Raw genomic sequence first — 18,328 nt, 5'->3', positions numbered from 1 at the left:
GTGTGTCAAAGTTTCAAAATTGTGTTTTGTTTCATTCCCTCCTTTTTTGTTTCCCTCCTCTATTTTGTTTGAAATTGGTTGTACTCTCTTGTGTGCAAGAGGCTAGAATTGAGCTCAAGAATAGTCCCACATTGGTTGTGGGAGAGTTACTTAAGGGGTATATATATAGGATTGTTTCCTTAAGGTGTGAGCCTTTTGGAGAGGAAGACACCCTATTCTCTAGTGTGTGGGGGGTCCTTGGGTGCTTTTGAATCGCGCACGCGCGCGCCGAGCCGAGCCGGGCCGTGGCCGTGGCAGAGGCCGAGGTCGGGGTCGGGGTGTGGGTGGGGACAAAACCTTATAGGAGTTCACCCGTGGTTCATCTATACGGTTGAACCACACTTGTCTATTCGTACATATATATGAATAGTTACACCCCCTCCCTGTACGTGGAGGTATACATACGGTCACACCTCCCATGTAAGGGTTACACCCCTGTACGTATATCACCTGTATTCATACGGATGTATCCCTTCATGAAAGGGTACTCCAGTATTATATATATACACCATGTCATTCCTGCATTTGATATAGACAACAGAAACGTATTGTCCCTGCAACAGTCCGTTCCAGAGACAGATACTGTATTTTCGTTTAAGTAATAAGAGGGTTGTATAGCCGTTTGGTATCCTTGGTACTCGTATTAGGTTCTGCAACCTATACGTTTAGGAGTTGTATTTATCTTGGAGGGTAAGGTGCAAGGTCAACCCGTTGCGAGAAGAGGGGGCATCTAAATCCTTAAGGAAAGTATCTTACGATACGACTCAACTCGATTGTCCGTGCTTCTTCCTTTCCGTTCGTTTCACTCTGAAGCGGTGTGCAATAACAGTATTTCTCTATTTCTATATATCTGCTTTGTCTTACAGTATATGCCTAGTATAACAATCTTAAGGATTTAGACCTTATTTGGCTTATTTTCTGTGTAAGACTATGGCTGGGAATAATACTGTGGATACTACTGCTACTGTGGACCTTCCACCTACTGCTGCCGCTGCCCAAAATACTGCTGCTACCATACAACCGAGTATGGAGAAACTGAGAATAGTCTCAGAGTTTGATAAGATAGCACAGTTCACCGGGCAGAATTTTAAACGGTGGAAGCAGATGATGCTATTTGCATTAACGCAAATAGGGGTGGCGTTTGCATTGACTGATCCCAAGCCTCCGGACAGTGAGGATATTGATCTCGATATGAAGAGGCTTGCTTGGATCGAAGCAGACTTTCAATGCAAGAACAGGATTCTGAATGTTCTATCGAATGAATTGTATAATGTTTACAATTCCTTTGATCATGCCTACATGATTTGGAATGCTTTGGTCAACAACTATACTCTGGAAGATACTGGCTTAAAGAAGTATGTGGTGTCAAATTTTCTGAACTTCCAGATGACTGAAGGTGAAACCATCTCTTCTCAAGTAGACAGATTCCAGGTTATGGTTGGAAATTTGGCTAAAGAGAACATGATTTTACCAGATCTGTTTGTCACGAGTTCTTTAATTGATAAACTACCTGACTCTTGGAAGGATTTCAAAACTACAATGAAACACAAGAGGAAGGACTGGTCTTTTGATCAGGTGGTAGTTCGCATCAAAATAGAGGAACGGAACCGCATTAAAGACAAAGGTGAAAAGCCCATTGGATACATTCGATCCAATGCCCATCTGGTGGAAACAGAGAAGAAACCAAATCTTAAGAGGAAAGGCAATCCTGTTCAGAAAAGTTCAAACTCAAAGAGGAAGAAAGGAAACTGCTTCATGTGCGGCAAGCCGGGTCACTTCAAGAAAGACTGCAGGAACAAGAAGAAGGTTTTGCCTGATAAGGCAAAAGTCAATCTTGCTGAAGAGGAAGTCTTTGCAGCAATGATAACCGAAGTATTTTTGGTTGAAAAACCAAATGACTGGATAATAGACACAGGTGCTACGAGGCACATCTGTGGGGACCGAAACTCTTTTTTGAGTTATTCTATTTTAGATGATAAGGTCTATATGGGCAACTCTCAGTCAACCAAGGTTATCGGCAAAGGGAAAATTACTTTGAAGCTCTCTTCAGGAAAGACACTTGTTTTAGACAATGTGCTGCATGTGCCGGAAATAAGACGCAATCTTATTTCAGGGCCGCTTCTCAACATGGCAGAAAGGAAGAATCGAACATTGAAGGAAATGATGAATTCAATGCTTATAAGCTCAGGGTTACCCCTAGACATATGGGGGGATGCCATGTTATCGGCATGTTATATTTTAAATAGAGTTCCGCACAAGAAAACCGGATTGTTACCCTTTGAATTATAGTATGGAAGAAAACCTACCATAAAGCATTTAAGGGTATGGGGTTGTCTAGCCAAAGTGGCTATACCAGAACCAAAGAAAAGGAAACTAGGACCAAAGACATGTGATTGTGTTTTTGTTGGATATGCAGCTCACAGTACTGCATATCGATTTATGGTTATTAAAATCATAGATGATGTGTTTGACGAAAATGATATCATTGAGTCAAGGGATGCAGAATTCTTTGAGAATGTATTTCCTCTTAAGTCTAACCTATTAGAAAGGAAGGTTGATAGTAGTGTATCATCTTTTGGCCAAGAAGTGTCAAAGAATATTGAACCTATATCTAGTGATTCAAGTCAATTACGGAAGAGTAAAAGGCAAAAGAAAGCTACTTTTTCGGATGGTGATTAGGTTGTCTATCTTTTAGACAATGATCCTTTATCGTATAAAGAAGCGGTGACATCTTTAGATGTCGTGTTTTGGAAAGAGGCCATCAAAAGTGAACTAGATTCCATTTTAGCCAATCACACATGGATATTAGTTGACTTACCTAAAGGTTCCAAAGTGTTGGACACTAAGTGGATATTTCGAAAGAAATTGAAACCAGATGGATCACTAGATAAGTTTAAAGCCTGGTTAGTAGTAAAAGGTTTTAGCCAAAAGAAGAATATAGATTACTTTGACACATTTGCTCCAGTAGCAAGAATAACTACTATACGAGTAATGATGGCTGTTGCATCTATGTATAATTTGGTTATACACCAAATGGACGTGAAAATAGCGTTTCTAAATGGCGACTTGGTAGAAGAAATATACATTAAGCAACCTGAAGGTTATGTTGTGCCTGGACAAGAACACAAGGTATGTAAGTTGGTTAGATCACTTTATGGACTCAAACAAGCTCCAAAACAGTGGCATGAAAAACTTGATTCGGTACTTGTATCGAATGGTTTTCTCATAAATGATGCTGATAGGTGCTTGTATAGTAAGTTCAATAAAGGCAAAGGTGTGTTCATCGTACTTTATGTAGATGACATGTTGATAATAGGAACGAGTTTAGACATTGTAAAGCAAACTAAAGGTTTCTTAATGTCTAAGTTTGATAAAAAGGACATGGGGGAGGCTGGTGTAATTCTTGGAATTAAGATCATCAGAAAAGAAAAAGAGATTATATTATCCCAATCCCATTATGTTGAAACCATACTAAAGAAGTATGGTTATAATGATTTATCATCGGTTAAAACACCTTTGGACATTAATTATTTTTTACAAAAGAATTTGGGGGAACCTGTCTCCCAAAAGAAATACTCACAAATCATTGGTTCAGTTACATATCTAATGAATTGCACCAGACCAGATATCGCTTTAGCAGTTGGGAAATTGAGTCAATACACTCATAATCCAAGTATAGAGCATTGGCATGCCATGACAAGATTATTGCGATATTTAAAGGGAACGATAGCCTATGGCCTTCACTACAGTGGAAAACCAGCCGTGTTAGAGGGCTATTGTGATGCTAATTGGATTTCAGATACCAAGGAAACATTAGCAACTAGTGGATATGTTTTCACACTAGGCGGTGGAGCGATTTCGTGGAAATCGGTAAAGCAATCCTGTGGTACAGGATCCACCATGGAAGCTGAGTTTATAGCTTTGGAAAAGGCGGGAACTGAAACAGAGTGGCTCAGAACTTTGATGGCAGATATTCCATTGTGGCCAAAACCATTGCCTTCGATATCACTTCATTGTGATAATCAAGCGGCAATAGCTAAAGCTAAGAATAAAATGTACAATGGAAAGAAGCGCCACATCCGCCTAAGACATAATTTGGTACGACAGTATATTAATGAAGGAACAATAGCTATTGATTTTGTGAAATTTAAAAGCAACTTAGCTGATGTTTTCACAAAATCGTTGCCTACAAAAATAATTCATGATTCATCTAAGGGAATGAGCTTAAGGCCTGTGACATAGGTCATGTGATGGACACCCAACCTATGTGAAGAGGTAAATTCCTGAATTAGGTTCCAAGGGTACAAACGAAGTCACTGGATGACCTGTCTAGTACTACTACATTTTTTGCTCATTCTAGGTAGATAGGAAAAGTAGTACCACCACAAAGGAAGGAGGATGAGTCTTATAGACTCTTAATCTAGTCGGATCTCATGTAAAGTGGGGGGGTGTTAACTGTGGTCCACACTATGGACTGACCTAAATAGATGTAGGAGGTGAGGCCGCCTACCGATGAGAATTTTATAGGCGAATTCTCTAAACATCTATGAGACCAGGATAGGGGACAAGGCCAGTTAAAAAATGTCCATCTTTATAAAAGGGATATCACAAACGGTCGACTAGTAGGATGTGGTTGGTGAACTTGTCGGCTACACCGATGAGGAAAGGTTCAAGAAGTCTGACTTCACCTGTACTCTGTGGCGTAGTTCATCAGACCTAGTGTAGGTTCAAGTCCTGAAGACACCTGCAACGATGTGTCCTACTATGTCTAATATACTTATCACTCGATATGTATCACTATTTTGAAACTTGTGGGGGAATTGTTGTATTATTATTTTATAGAAGCACTTTGGGTCAAAGCACTTGTTTCAAAAAACACTTTTTCAAGTGTGTGTCAAAGTTTCAAAATTGTGTTTTGTTTCATTCCCTCCTTTTTTGTTTCCCTCCTCTATTTTGTTTGAAATTGGTTGTACTCTCTTGTGTGCAAGAGGCTAGAATTGAGTTCAAGAATAGTCCCACATTGGTTGTGGGAGAGTTACTTAAGGGGTATATATATAGGATTGTTTCCTTAAGGTGTGAGCCTTTTGGAGAGGAAGACACCCTACTCTCTAGTGTGTGGGGGGTCCTTGGGGTGCTTTTGAATCGCGCGCACGCGTGCCTAGCCGAGCCGGGCCGGGCCGTGGCCGTGGCCGAGGCCGAGGTCGGGGTCGGGGTCGGGGTGTGGGTGGGGACAAAACCTTATAGGAGTTCACCCGTGGTTCATCTATACGGTTGAACCACACTTGTCTATTCGTACATATATATGAATAGTTACACCCCCTCCCTGTACGTGGAGGTATACATACGGTCACACCTCCCATGTAAGGGTTACACCCCTGTACATATATCACCTGTATTCATACGGATGTATCCCTTCATGAAAGGGTACTCCAGTATTATATATATACACCATGTCATTCCTGCATTTGATATAGACAACAGAACGTATTGTCCCCGCATGATCCGTTCCAGAGACAAATCTGTATTTTTTTCGTTTAAGTAATAAGAGGGTTGTATAGCCGTTTGGTATCCTTGGTACTCGTATTAGGTTCTGCAACCTATACGTTTAGGAGTTGTATTTATCTTGGAGGGTAAGGTGCAAGGTCAACCCCGTTGCAGAAGAGGAGGCATCTAAATCCTTAAGGAAAGTATCTTACAGATACGACTCAACTCGATTGTCCGTGCTTCTTCCTTTCTGGTTCGTTTCACTCTGCAACTGGTGTGCAATAACAGGTATTTCTCTATTTCTGTATATCTGCTTTGTCTTACAGTATATGCCTAGTATAACAATCAGTTCCAAGCCTAAGCATCTCCCTTCTTGCTCTTGATGCATGCATGCAAGCAACCTTGGTTCCAAACCCAATCAATTAAGTAAATCTGAATCCCAGCTCATATGATACCGATTTCAACTTTTCAATCAGAGTGGCAACTAGATTCTTCATAGAACAAATTCATGGCACATATTAGAGTTACCATATCCAGAACTTAATTAAATGATAAGAAAGAAGTTAAGGGTCCTTCCGAATTCAAAGTTTGCCTAAACCCTTAAATCGAAAATGAGCCTATAAGTATTAGGACATCGTTTTATTTCAATATGGGTATTTAGTGCTATTGGTGAAGCTTGATCTCGGTCTAATCCAGGATGTATTATTCAATTTTCTTCAATATTGATTCCATTTTTTGGGAATCATTCATACTGGGGCATTTTTGTGCTTTTGATGATTAGGTTTTCTTTACATTGTAATGCATTAAAACACTATATATAGGAGAAATCTTGCAAGAAGGGGGGTGTTAGGGTTTTGTAACTTCATTCAAAATAGTGGAAGTTCTGACTTACTGCTCAGCCATAGACATAGCCCATCTTGGTTGAACCGTGTAAATCGTTGTGGTCTCTCTCTCCCTCTCTCACATATGTGTGTGTGTGTGTGTGTGTGTGTGTGTCTTTCATCTTTCTTTTGCAATAGTTTTTCTGTTGCGTTGTTAATTGTACAAGGGTGGAAAGGTAGTGTTGGTGGTGGTGCAGGGCCGATTTGCAAGGAAGAGGGTGGGATAGGGTTGCATGGGGAGGGGGGAGGGGGGAGGGGGGAGGGAGTGGTTGCAGACGTGATCGTGCATCAGAGGAAGAGGAAGGAGAAGGAGAGCGAGACGAAGAAAGAACTGTGTGGGTCAATAAAAAATAAAAAGATTGAATAAAGGGAGAGGGGGGGAAAAAAAAAGAAATAAGAGAACGTTGATAGGGGTATTTTTGGTTGTTCATATAACTTTTTTTTACTCGTATTGGAAGTTAGTAAATCTTTTTAACATTGTAGCTTGTGATCTAAAACATAATTTACATCTACTAGTTTTGTAAATCTTTTTTCTCTCTAGTAGACCTAGGCAATTTTTCCTATTATTATTGGTTCTAAACAATTATCAGCGTGCATCGAGCTTTAATGGCGGAAAAATAAAACCGTTGCCAACCTAAAAGTCTAGTACAAGCATTTACTTTGAGTTTTATTTTTTTTATTTTTATAGTAATGTCATGGTGCATTCTTGATGAAAGAAAGCATAAGACGTTATTTCCTCTTTATAGTCTTATGAGGTATATATGCCACCATGCATGTGTTTTTTATTAGAAGAACCATGCATTTAAGCTGATCTCCATGGAATATTGGTTGTCTTATGTAGTTTTAGGTTTGCGCAATATGTTTTCTGGACTGGAAGATATCAAGATGCTCAAGAGTCTATGTCATGGATTGATAGAGCTCAAATTGAAAGATCAAGTCAAACCGTTCATAAGGATTCAAGCAACTCAGGCTAGAAATGAAAGATTTATTTTAAATAAATGTTTTCTAGGTGTTTTATTTTATTTTGTAATATTTAGATGATCTTAAGATGTAATAATCCTAAGTACTTAAGCTCAACTAATCACCTATGAATTTAATATGGAAAATTTAAGATAGGTGACTCTTAGTGTAGACTGATTAAGTCAACTAGACTTAAGTGTTTAACATCTATCATGATTATTAAATTAACCATGTGGTAACCTATCTTCACCTTATTCCCACCATCATTGAAATGTATAGAGGAAATTGTGTTTGGCTATACATGTCCATGTCGATCTTCTGGTATATTTTTACCCTCTTTTTTTCACACACAAGTATTGGGTTCGAAACACCAAATAAATGAATTAAGGTAAATTGGTTAGTAGTATATTGATTTTATTTTTCGGTAAGAAGTTGTATATTGATGACCAGCCATCATTTATCAAGTTGGATTTTAGTTTCATTCAATGTGCTTGTGGTTTGTTTGAATCGAATTAAGATTGAATTTGGTATGATTTCTATTTTAGAAATTATTTGGTTTGATTTTTACACCTTATTTCAGTGAAATTTAAATCAAATGGAATAGAAAATTTTTGAAATAGCTGGGGACCTATTTCAGAATTTTTATTTCATTTTATTTGATTTCATTCTTGTTCTTTAATGAATACAAGGTTAATTTGATAGGCAAAGTAGTAATTTCATGTTAAAAATAAAACACTACCCTTCTTCTTCTCCTAATAGTCTCACCACCACCAACACCAGCCCCACCCTACCCCCATCACCACCACCACCACCACCACCACTACCACTCTTCCCAAAGAAATATAGAGAATCTATTCTCAAAAATTGAACTACCAAATAGATTTTTTTTATTCTTAAAATATTTCATAATGAAACAACCAAAACAATTTTAATTTTTTGACCAAAAATGTATTTATTGACTATTTCATGAAATCAATCCGAAATTGGAATAAAAATCATGCTAAATCTGGCCTTAGTTGCTAATCATAGTCCGAAGAGAATTTCTTGAGCTGGGCTTGGATTGGACCCATCGTTGAGTTATGATCAGTTATGAAAGAGATTCTATATCTTAGGTTGGGCCACCTCAAGCCCAGTACATACACAATGCCATGAGATGGGTCTTACAACAACTCAACATTATCCCAATTAAATGGGGTCGGCTACATGGATCCTTTCAAAACAAAGTAAAAAAGGAATGAAGAAGAAAAATGAAGACATGAGATAAAAAATAAAAATAAAAAATGAAAATAGAAGATTATACTACTCTGAGAAATTGATAGTACTGATTCACTGGTAAACATTTGGTATGAAGGATAAGGATATCAACTTTTTCCCATCATTGATAAAAGATCAATCAATGTGAAGCTGACCCTTTGTTTTTTATCCTTTTTACGGTTGAGGGGGAGGTGGGAACTGGGAAGAGCATATTGAAGGCTGATTTACCACAAAAAATTAAGAGATATTAACTCTATAACAACCATTACATTAAGGTAATGGGAGAAAGTTTTCAATGCCACCAGTGTGAAGAGAATCTCTCACACTAGAATCACACTAGAACAATCATGACATGGGAAGCGATTTCGTCAATAGGGAACCCACAAGGTCTAGGAGGAAAGAGAAAATATCAGTGCATGACCCACATGGTTAGGATGTGAGAATTCATCCCCAGTGTGACCATGGGGATCTTTTTCTATTAAATGATATAAGGAAATCGAAATCCATCTTAGTGTACTACGAAAATTGTTCCACTTGGAGATTGATCAGATGAGTATATAAAGGGAGAGGGGCATAGAGGAGTACACCAATGAAGAGCGATAGAACAGTTTTGTATATATATATATATATATATATATATATATATATATATATATAAGTAAAAATGTACGTGCAAATGCACGTGTAAGCATTTGTTAAGTATTTGGAGAGCAAATTATTTTGGTTTTATAAGATAATGAGATTTTCTCAATGTGCAAAATAGTATCAAGTATTTGACTTTTTTTCAATAAATATTGATGTATATCATAAAACATTATGGTATAGAAAATTGAGAGATAGAATAGTAGAAATGAATACTAATAAATACACACTGAAGGAGCAGTGGGAGATAGCTTTGTCGTTTGTAGCAATTGATTTTACAGACTTGGGAGAAAGAAATGGTGATTGAGTTAACACGAGATTAAAGCATTTAAAATATTATCAAGATTTTGTATCCATTGAAGACTGTATTCTTAAAATGGGCCAAGGTATTTTAGTAGAAGAGAAATTAGCTAAATTTTTTAAAAAAAATGGAAACTATGGGTTGAAAGAGAAAATTTTATATTTCAAAACTTTCATAAATGTTCTAAAATAATGTAAAATGAGAACCTTCATCATTTCCTTTTGAACTATTTATTGATTGAGATATTTATTGTTCTAATATGATATAATTCTCCAATTCTTTATAGATATTTTAACAGTCCAAAAATACAAAAATATGATAGAAGTTGAAGATTTTTTTATGTGTTAATCCCTAATATTGTTCTTTTATCCTTCTCTTATATGATTTGGAGTTGAAGTTTTCTATGCACTCTGACATCTCTCCCTGAAGACTTGAATGCTCAAAGTGAATAAAAATAGGAGGTAATTCCTTTATGATGTTAAAAGACCTTTAAAATTAATTTCATTTAGAGCTTCCAAGCAGAATTTACACTTCATGCAAACTACCATATATTGATTGAGCTTTGTTCCAATGTTTTATATGAATGTCTTGTTTTAGTTTCTTTTCTTAGGTTTATTATGTTTATTGTGCAATTGTTATTAGTTTCCCAAGTTTGTTCATTGTCCCCTTAAAATAACCTCTCCATAAAAGGAATGTCAATTTTAAAAACATCTGTTTTCCATATATGTAAGGGAATGCAACATGTCTTCAACCCAAATTATAAGCTATTTCAACATCGATCGATCAAACTCTTTCACATCTGATTCATATTTCACATTCAAATACCTCAATTGATGAACCCTAAGTCTCCATCACCATTCTCTGAAACTACTTTAATAGGGGCATAAGAGATAGATAGGTAGACCTGTCAAGTTTCAACATTGAAACCTGTAATATTTACTTTCATGAAGCTCTTCATTGATTTAAACAACATGGTGGAAGTACAGTTTAAGGAAACCTCCTTCATACCCACCTCACTAAATACCTAGCATCTACCAACCTCTGCAGTTCACAACAAGAACAGTAAAAGTTTCGAATAACAACAAAATCTAAACATGACCCATCATCTTAATTCTCACATACATTATGACAAATGGGTAAGCTACTAAGTTATTCTCCTTCTGTTCTTCATGGGAAGGAACTCAAAAAACTGGTATGGAGTGAAGTCTCTATTCATTGATTGAATACTCAGCTTGGTCTCCCTTTTTGCATCATCACCACAAGGGAAGAGCTGAAGTGTGTTAGAATCTCCACATTCCTCATTGTCTTCCTGAAGACTCTCTTTGGTTATGAGATGTGGGTTTATTGTTGTTATTGGTTATGTATAAGATCTGGTTATGGTGTATGTTAGGTGGGTAGGAGGAGAACAAGATAAATGCATCATCTGCCACGTGGCATGGGTTTCTGCAGAGCTTGGCCTCTGCTGTAATTCTCCCTCCTCAAACTGAATCCATACATCTGCTCTACTTTCTGCTACGGCTGCTCTTTGCATTGAAACCAGATTCCTGGAAAAGAAGAAAAATAAATAAAGAAAGAAGAAAGAGTGAATTAACACAAGGCACAAAAGTCCAAAGCCACTGCTCAGTTTCATAACAATAGGCCCGACAGAAAAGGAGTGCAGCTTTTAAGGGATTTGGCTCCTGTCCTGCAGTGGCGGGAGCTGGAGCGTCCAGCCCATGGAAGCCACCTAAAAACAGTGGTGGGACCCACCTGTGAAATGACCACCCCACCCCTGTTTTTGCTGTGGTTTTGCTGGGCTGGACACTCCAGCTCCCGCCACTACAGGACAGGAGCCAAGTCCGCTTTTAAGCCCTTTTAGTTTCCCAACATACTAAGCTTTTGGCCTTTTGTTACTCTTATGTGTTCCTTTCTTTTCATGATTTCATATAAGCCTCCTTATGAACTTTAGTTAGTCTTTACATGAGCTCTTATTTAAAGTATAATTACTTCTAATCATTGCTTTTAGATGTTTTTTCTTAGCTAAAAGTGTTAGACAATGGAGATGTATAGAAGACCTCTGCAAATGTACTGCAGTTTGTAGGGAGAACCCAATTCCTGTTCTGTTCTACTTCAAAGCCTGACCCTGCACAGGAAGAGAAAAGAAAAAACCCATTAAGCTTTGCATCAAAGCACAAATTAAACAAAACCAAGCAAACCCTTAGAGGGATTTAGGGTATAAACGAAACCCTAGTAAGAAATTTTTTTGGGAGATTATAAAATTACACTAGGGCTTATCAGTGGAGCTTGAAGTCTTAAAATCATTTGGCTTATACTCAAGTAGATCAACGTTTCATTTGGGTCGTCTACCTGATCCATTGGATCATCAATTACCTCCCTCAGAGTGTCATGGTAGAGAAAAAGAGTCGTGAGAGAGTTGTAAGATCAGTAATGAGCGAGAGAGAGTCGGGAATGAGGGGGAGAGAGAGATTTGGAGGAGTAGAGAGGGTGTTTTGGATAATTATAGAGAGAGAGAGAGAGAGAGTCTAAGAAACTTAAAATGAACAACTTACAAAATCTTACTTTCATTCCCACATTGTAACAAGTACTGTACCAGAACTTCAAGCTAATCACATCATTTACGTTAGAGTTCATAATCAGTAGCAAAGTTAGGTACGTTTAATTCTCTTTCTCCTATTTGGCTTTAACAGGCTTATATGTATTTTAGTGGTCACCCTTTTTTTTCCTTCCTCAAAACAGCTCATATCTATTTTAATTATGCTATTTCTTAATCATCAATGCTACTGTAGATTATTGCTCTTGAGTTAGATCTTATAGCTACTAAGCTGAAATGGCTCATTCTAAGTACGCTATGCTATAATTTAGTAAACAAACTTGATTTCCTAAGTTAAACAACAGGCACGATGGTCATTATTATAGTTTGAACTGTCAGCTAGTGACTTCATAAACAAAAAAGTGTTTGAATTTCCCAACAAACTATAGGCAACTAGGATAAAGAATTCCATGATATTGTCTCCAGCTATACCTTTGGACCCAAAATTTTTAATCCAATTCTTAAATAATAAAGAAAAACACAGAAACTTGGACCATAAGTAGTTTGATGTATCCCTATGACACAATAAAGAGATCAAACTTAAATAAAATTACGTTATATTTAATAACTAACACCTCATAATCTGCATAGCACATAAAAATATAGACGGGTACTTCACAATTGGAGTTCTCTTAAAATATTCTCTAAAACAAACACACAAACAGATGTGTGTGGTATGTTTACAAATGTATTTTCCATGAACAGAGAAAGAAATGAGAAGAAGAAGGATACAAGCATGTACTCACAAACAGATGCACTTACAGTTAGAAGTAGAGATTCCTTGGCAGAAAGCCTCTTCATTGCTTTGGCATAAGCTGCCTAATCTCCCTGTACTGTCTGTTGAACCATTGCTCTAAAAGAACAGAGAAGTTCCTTGTTAAATTTGAAAGAAAAATAGTAAAATATGAATTGTCCACAACTAAATCTAAATGTATGTTTCTTCAGCCATTCCTTTTTCCATTGAAAGGAGCTTCATATGGCAGTACACATGAAAGATACTTTTCCCCTCTCTGGGTCCATATTTGCAGGTTCAGCAATTATGTATGCACTTTGGAGATATGAATTTGACACTTAAGAGGGTGAGAAAACAAACCATATCCTCTCCTTGAAAAATTACTGAAGAAAAAGAAAAATAAACTTTGTGGCAAAAAATTGCTAAAGAGGAGAATTAAACCACACCCAAATAGAGACAAGGGAGGTGGAGAACAGTTAAATCTATAACCGAGGAAACTAAGAACCCATCTCACCTTAAAATAAAAGGATAAGAGCGGTTAAAATGACTTAAAAATGCAAGAGGACAAAATAGAAAAACAGTTATAATGGCAAGAAGGGAAAGAAAAAAAATTAAAAAGAAAGAACACTCAAACCAATAAAAGAAAATCCATAAAATTCATAATCTCGCAGCATACAATGTATACCAAAAAAATTGAAAAGGACAAACTAGTAAGTAAAGATCATAAATTACCTGCTAAATTACATAGCAAGGAAACAATAGTAAAAAGGAAGAAATATAAAATAAAGACACACAAAACAGAGAAACACTTACTGTGGAAGGAAGGACAGAATTTAAGAATACATTAAAATTTCCATACTATATTGCAGCATACAATCTCGACCACAAGAATAATCAAAATTACTTACCTTGAGAGGAGAGGCAGTATGAGATGTGAAAGAAGAGAGAGAGAGAGAGGGGGGGATGTGTGCTAGAGAGATGGTAGAAGAAGGGAAGACAAATACGTTGGATGGATGATATAGTTACCTAATGGAATAAGTTTCCCATCTTAAGAATGAGAAGAGATTTTAAGAGTGACAATAGGAAGGGCTCCAAGTATAATCTCAATTTTCTTCTGTTCTCTTTCTTCTCTGCAATGGAAAAGAAATGAAAAGTAAAGATCAGCAAGAGCGGGCAGGTGGAGAACTGGGAGGATCATACTTTACATGCACGTGCAATGTAAAATACTTTTCATCAAATCAGATGATATAAATTTCATAATCCATTAGACTTCAATAATATCAGATTTGCCCTTTGATTTTGAGTGAGAATCAGTTTAATTAAATAACTTGGGTCTGGGGCTACGAAATGGTAGAGCATATTGGGGTTGTAATGACTTGCAATGGATGGAAAGGAAAAAAGTTTTAAAAAATTTGAACTACATAACATGATTTACATAAACAAAGAATTATGAAGAAATAATTATAGAAAATAAAAGTGAACACTATATATAGAAGATAGCATTCGGAGTGGTAAATGTAAAAAGTTTGGAAAACGGTGTCTGTGATCCGGTGGATGCCTCTGCCACATCTCCTGAATTCCTCTAAAAAGAAATGGGATAATTAAAAGGAAATTTTAGAATGAATCAAGTACAACTAAAATTAATACAGAAGAAAATTTTAAAACTAATACCAAATCTTAGAGTTCTGTTACAATTCATAACTTACTATAGATTTCCAAAGAAAATAACATTCTTAGCAATAATCAAGTGAAAGAAGAACATTTTTGTATATATCAACCCTAGAAAAAAAGAACACACTTTGAGTTTAACCTGAAATCTAGTCAAGAAAATAATGAAAACAAAATTTTCCTAGAACAATGACATAAGAAAATAAAGGATAGGGGGTAGGGAAGAGAGATTGTGAAAGAACATTCTTTGATTGAAAAAACAAAACGCTAAAAGCAAATGGAGAATATGCATGTTGAAACCATTATCTAATGTTTTTTCTATCTCCATATGAAAGGAAAATAAAAAAAACTTACCCACTTCCTTCAAAATGTTCCTATTGTTTGGATGGGAAGAGGAGAATGAATCACAAGTAATGGACTTGTTCCAAAAATTCTGGTTCCTTGCACATTTCTCTCCTGCAAATTAAAAGCAAAATAAAAACAAAGAAGATCAAGAAGCAACCATTTCCTTACACAAGAATTGAGGGGGAAAAAGGGTGTGAGAATGGGGGAGTGAGAAAGAGAGAGACGCCGGACCTGAAGAAGATGAGAAGTGTAATTATCTTTCAACATTCGTTTGGTATCATCTTCAAATAAGGTAATTGCTTGCAATCAAATTCTATAAGTTTTAGAAATCTCAGGATTTCAAAGTACACATACCATCAGATTTCGACACGATTGAAGTGCACACATGGTCAAATTGTCTGAGAATTCCCATCCTAAGCCAGCAAGAAGAAAAAAAAAATCAATCAGAACAGGATTCCGAACAACTATGGAGGAAGGCCGAAGCCACAGCCAAGCTATGGATCCCAGCCCGGTTATAGTGGTGAGAGCGAGGTTGGGTATGGTCGGAGGCCTGAACCAGAAGAGCCTGTGTCGGAGTACGACGCCACAGCCAAACTATGGCCTGCAGTGTAACCAGCAACAGAAACCTACAATAACACGAATTGAATGCAACAATCAGGTAAATAACTTTTAAATTAATCATGAAGGGGAGGCCATTCAGCAAATAAGTGTCAAAGAGTATCCTGCAGAAGATCACACAAGATGCTCTTCACTTCTTCTCCACCTCTTTATTTTGTAAAGACAGAGTGTGTAATTTTGTTTATCCTATTCTCAACCACCTTTTCAAACATTTTAGGTGTAGGCAATGCCATTTTCAGTTAAACCCATGTCAAGTTCCTATCTCGATCATGCTATATGAATATGATCATACAAGTTATAATCATATGGTCTTCCATCTATACATAAAAACAAAAATTGAGTAGAATTGCAGTTCATCCGACAAAGTATTTGTCCACATTTTAGGATGATCTCTAAAGATTATGAGTTGTGAGAGATTACAAAGAAATCATACTGTGTGATCCAGAATAGGAGTCCATTAGACTTCCAAAAAATTATAAAAGGTGATGAGCAACAAAGCAGACTAAATTAAGATTCCAACATCAAGTACAAAATTATGCTTCTTCGAATTAAAGACCAAGTCTTGGCTACCCTTATGGGGCATAATAATAACTGATATAAATCAAAATCTATAGAGATAATAAAGTTCACATATTTCACGAAGGAAGTACCTAATCTGAAGATTGGTTGAGTCGCAAGCCTATTGATGTACTTACTCGGGCTTTCAATAATTTTATCATGTAGCTCAAGTGCTTTCCAGAGAATTTTCAACTTCACAGCTAGCCCAGCTAAAAGGGAATTCATGAGAAACAAATTTAACGGCCAAAGAAAACCCCAAGTAAACCTTTCCTCAAACAGGTAATAACCCCAAAAACCCCCCAATCTACACAAAGAAACTACAAGACAAGCAAAAGCAAAAAAAGAAAATAGAGACACTAAAAGTAGTGGAAACCAACCATGAACAAGTAAGCGGCGATAATCCAACTACCGTTCTTCTGATTGAAAATGAACTGAAGCACGAATCCGATCACAGACAACTGAATAAAAGCCCTAGCAATGGAATAGCCCATTTCCGTAGCCAACCCAAGCTTCTGAACCATCGACAGAACCACGGCCATTAAAACCACTGCAGTGGCCATAAGCGGTTTCACCATGCCTTTGAGGAAATCAACCCAATCGATATCCATGTTGCCCTGTTTCCAAAAAACCGCTCTGAACAAAACAGGTTCAAGGGAGGGCTCAACAAAACTTGATCAGAAGAAGAATAGGAAGAAATAGAAGGACGATAGATACTGTCTGGTTAAAGTGATAAGATGTGTTAACCTTCCCAATAAAATGGAGGATATCGGGAAGTTAATTTCTGAGGAAAGCTTGCTAGGAACAGGTCGTAACTGCGATCGATTTGATAAATTAATGTGCTCTGGTGATGGTGGGTACTGCTCTCCAATCGAAGAGATTCGAACATTTGGTCCATAACCATCTCCTCCACCCAAAAAAATAGAGCACAAATTCCTTGTTACCAATAAAAAAGAAGGTGAGATTTTGAGAATAAAGGATCAGGATCTATGACGAAAAAATCTTTCTTTGTTGAGACTTGAGAGTTGAGACCATCCTAAAATGTGAGATATTGATTAGGATGGGCGGCGGTATTAGAAAGGGTGAGATACTTTAAAAATAGAGAGGGGATAAAAAGGAGAGTAGGAGAGACAGAGTGAGTTTACCAATAAAAAAAGAAGGTGAGATTTTTAGAATAAAGGATCAGGATCTATGACGACAAAATCTTTCTTTGTTGAGACTTGAGACCATCCTAAAATGTGAGATACAGATTGGGATGGGCGGCCATAGATTGACCGAAAAAAAAAGAAGATGAGAGGAATAAGAAAATTATTTTTTTAATGGGTAATTAAATATTAAAAAAATAGAAAAGATACCAACATTTAAAAAAATATATAATGAAAGAGATAAAGTAAAAGAAAGATAAAAAGGTCAAGTAAAAAAGTTAACCGATTTAGTTTTGGTAAATCTAATTTTATGGAGAGATTTGTTTTAAATAATAATAAATATTATTAATATTAATATTAATTATTACTAAGGGTATCTAAGATTATGAAATTATAAAAAAGAATGACATAAAAATTAAGAATTGAATAATGGAATTTTAGATAAGAATGAAAGGTAAAATAGATAACTGAAAGATTTGCCACAACGTGACTTTTATATAATAGTATGATAATATGATAGTATGATAATATGACAGTATGATAGTATGATATATATATATAGAGAGAGAGAGGGATACATCTCTCTTGATTGCTTAGTGAATTTTTTCACTTATATACATAGTTTTCTTGGGGAAAGAATGTGGCTAGGTTGCAAAGCGCATGCTAGTGTTCCTTGTGTTTATGTTTCTCCTTATGAAATAACATATTTACCTCCAAAGCAGAGTGATAGACATGACAAATGTTAATGTACACTATGCAGTTGGTCAGGGATCTAAAAATTTTTTTTGAGAAGTAAATTGTGTGGCTTACGCCAACACTCTTATGTGTCTATGTCTCTCCTCCTCAAATAAAGAGAATATATAAAGGGGACATATATATCTTTTCAAATGAGGAAGAGAGCCTCATGGGAGTGTTGGCACAGGTTACACTCCCAGTCAAAGTTCCTTTTCTCTCTCCATATTTTTTTTTTCTTAAACTAAACTTATAGACACAGTTGGATAGTAAGGGAATCATGAGGATCCCCTTGGCCTGTGCCTTGGCATCCAATGATTGGGCCTTGGCTATTTCCACCCCATATAGAAAGTATGGAATCATCTTGCAAGAGGGTCGACT

At 36.6% G+C, this 18,328-nt stretch overlaps 1 protein-coding gene across 1 annotated transcript; it reads right to left on the bottom strand.

Annotated features, from left to right (window-relative positions):
* Window positions 1-10,608: 10,608 nt before the first annotated feature.
* Window positions 10,609-16,769, bottom strand: LOC122659596. The gene is made up of 6 exons (XM_043854695.1): window positions 16,451-16,769; window positions 15,454-15,523; window positions 14,907-15,008; window positions 11,596-11,683; window positions 10,922-11,177; window positions 10,609-10,831 (listed from the first exon to the last, which is right to left on the bottom strand). The coding sequence occupies exons 1-6, from the start codon at window positions 16,679-16,681 to the stop codon at window positions 10,706-10,708; spliced, it is 873 nt and encodes a 290-aa protein (XP_043710630.1). The 5' UTR covers window positions 16,682-16,769; the 3' UTR covers window positions 10,609-10,705.
* Window positions 16,770-18,328: the final 1,559 nt, after the last annotated feature.

This window comes from Telopea speciosissima, chromosome 4, assembly GCF_018873765.1.
Source record: "Telopea speciosissima isolate NSW1024214 ecotype Mountain lineage chromosome 4, Tspe_v1, whole genome shotgun sequence".
Classification (NCBI taxonomy): Eukaryota; Viridiplantae; Streptophyta; class Magnoliopsida; order Proteales; family Proteaceae; genus Telopea; species Telopea speciosissima.
Note: the sequence above shows the minus strand (reverse complement) of the source record. Positions and strands in the feature narration are given on the sequence as shown.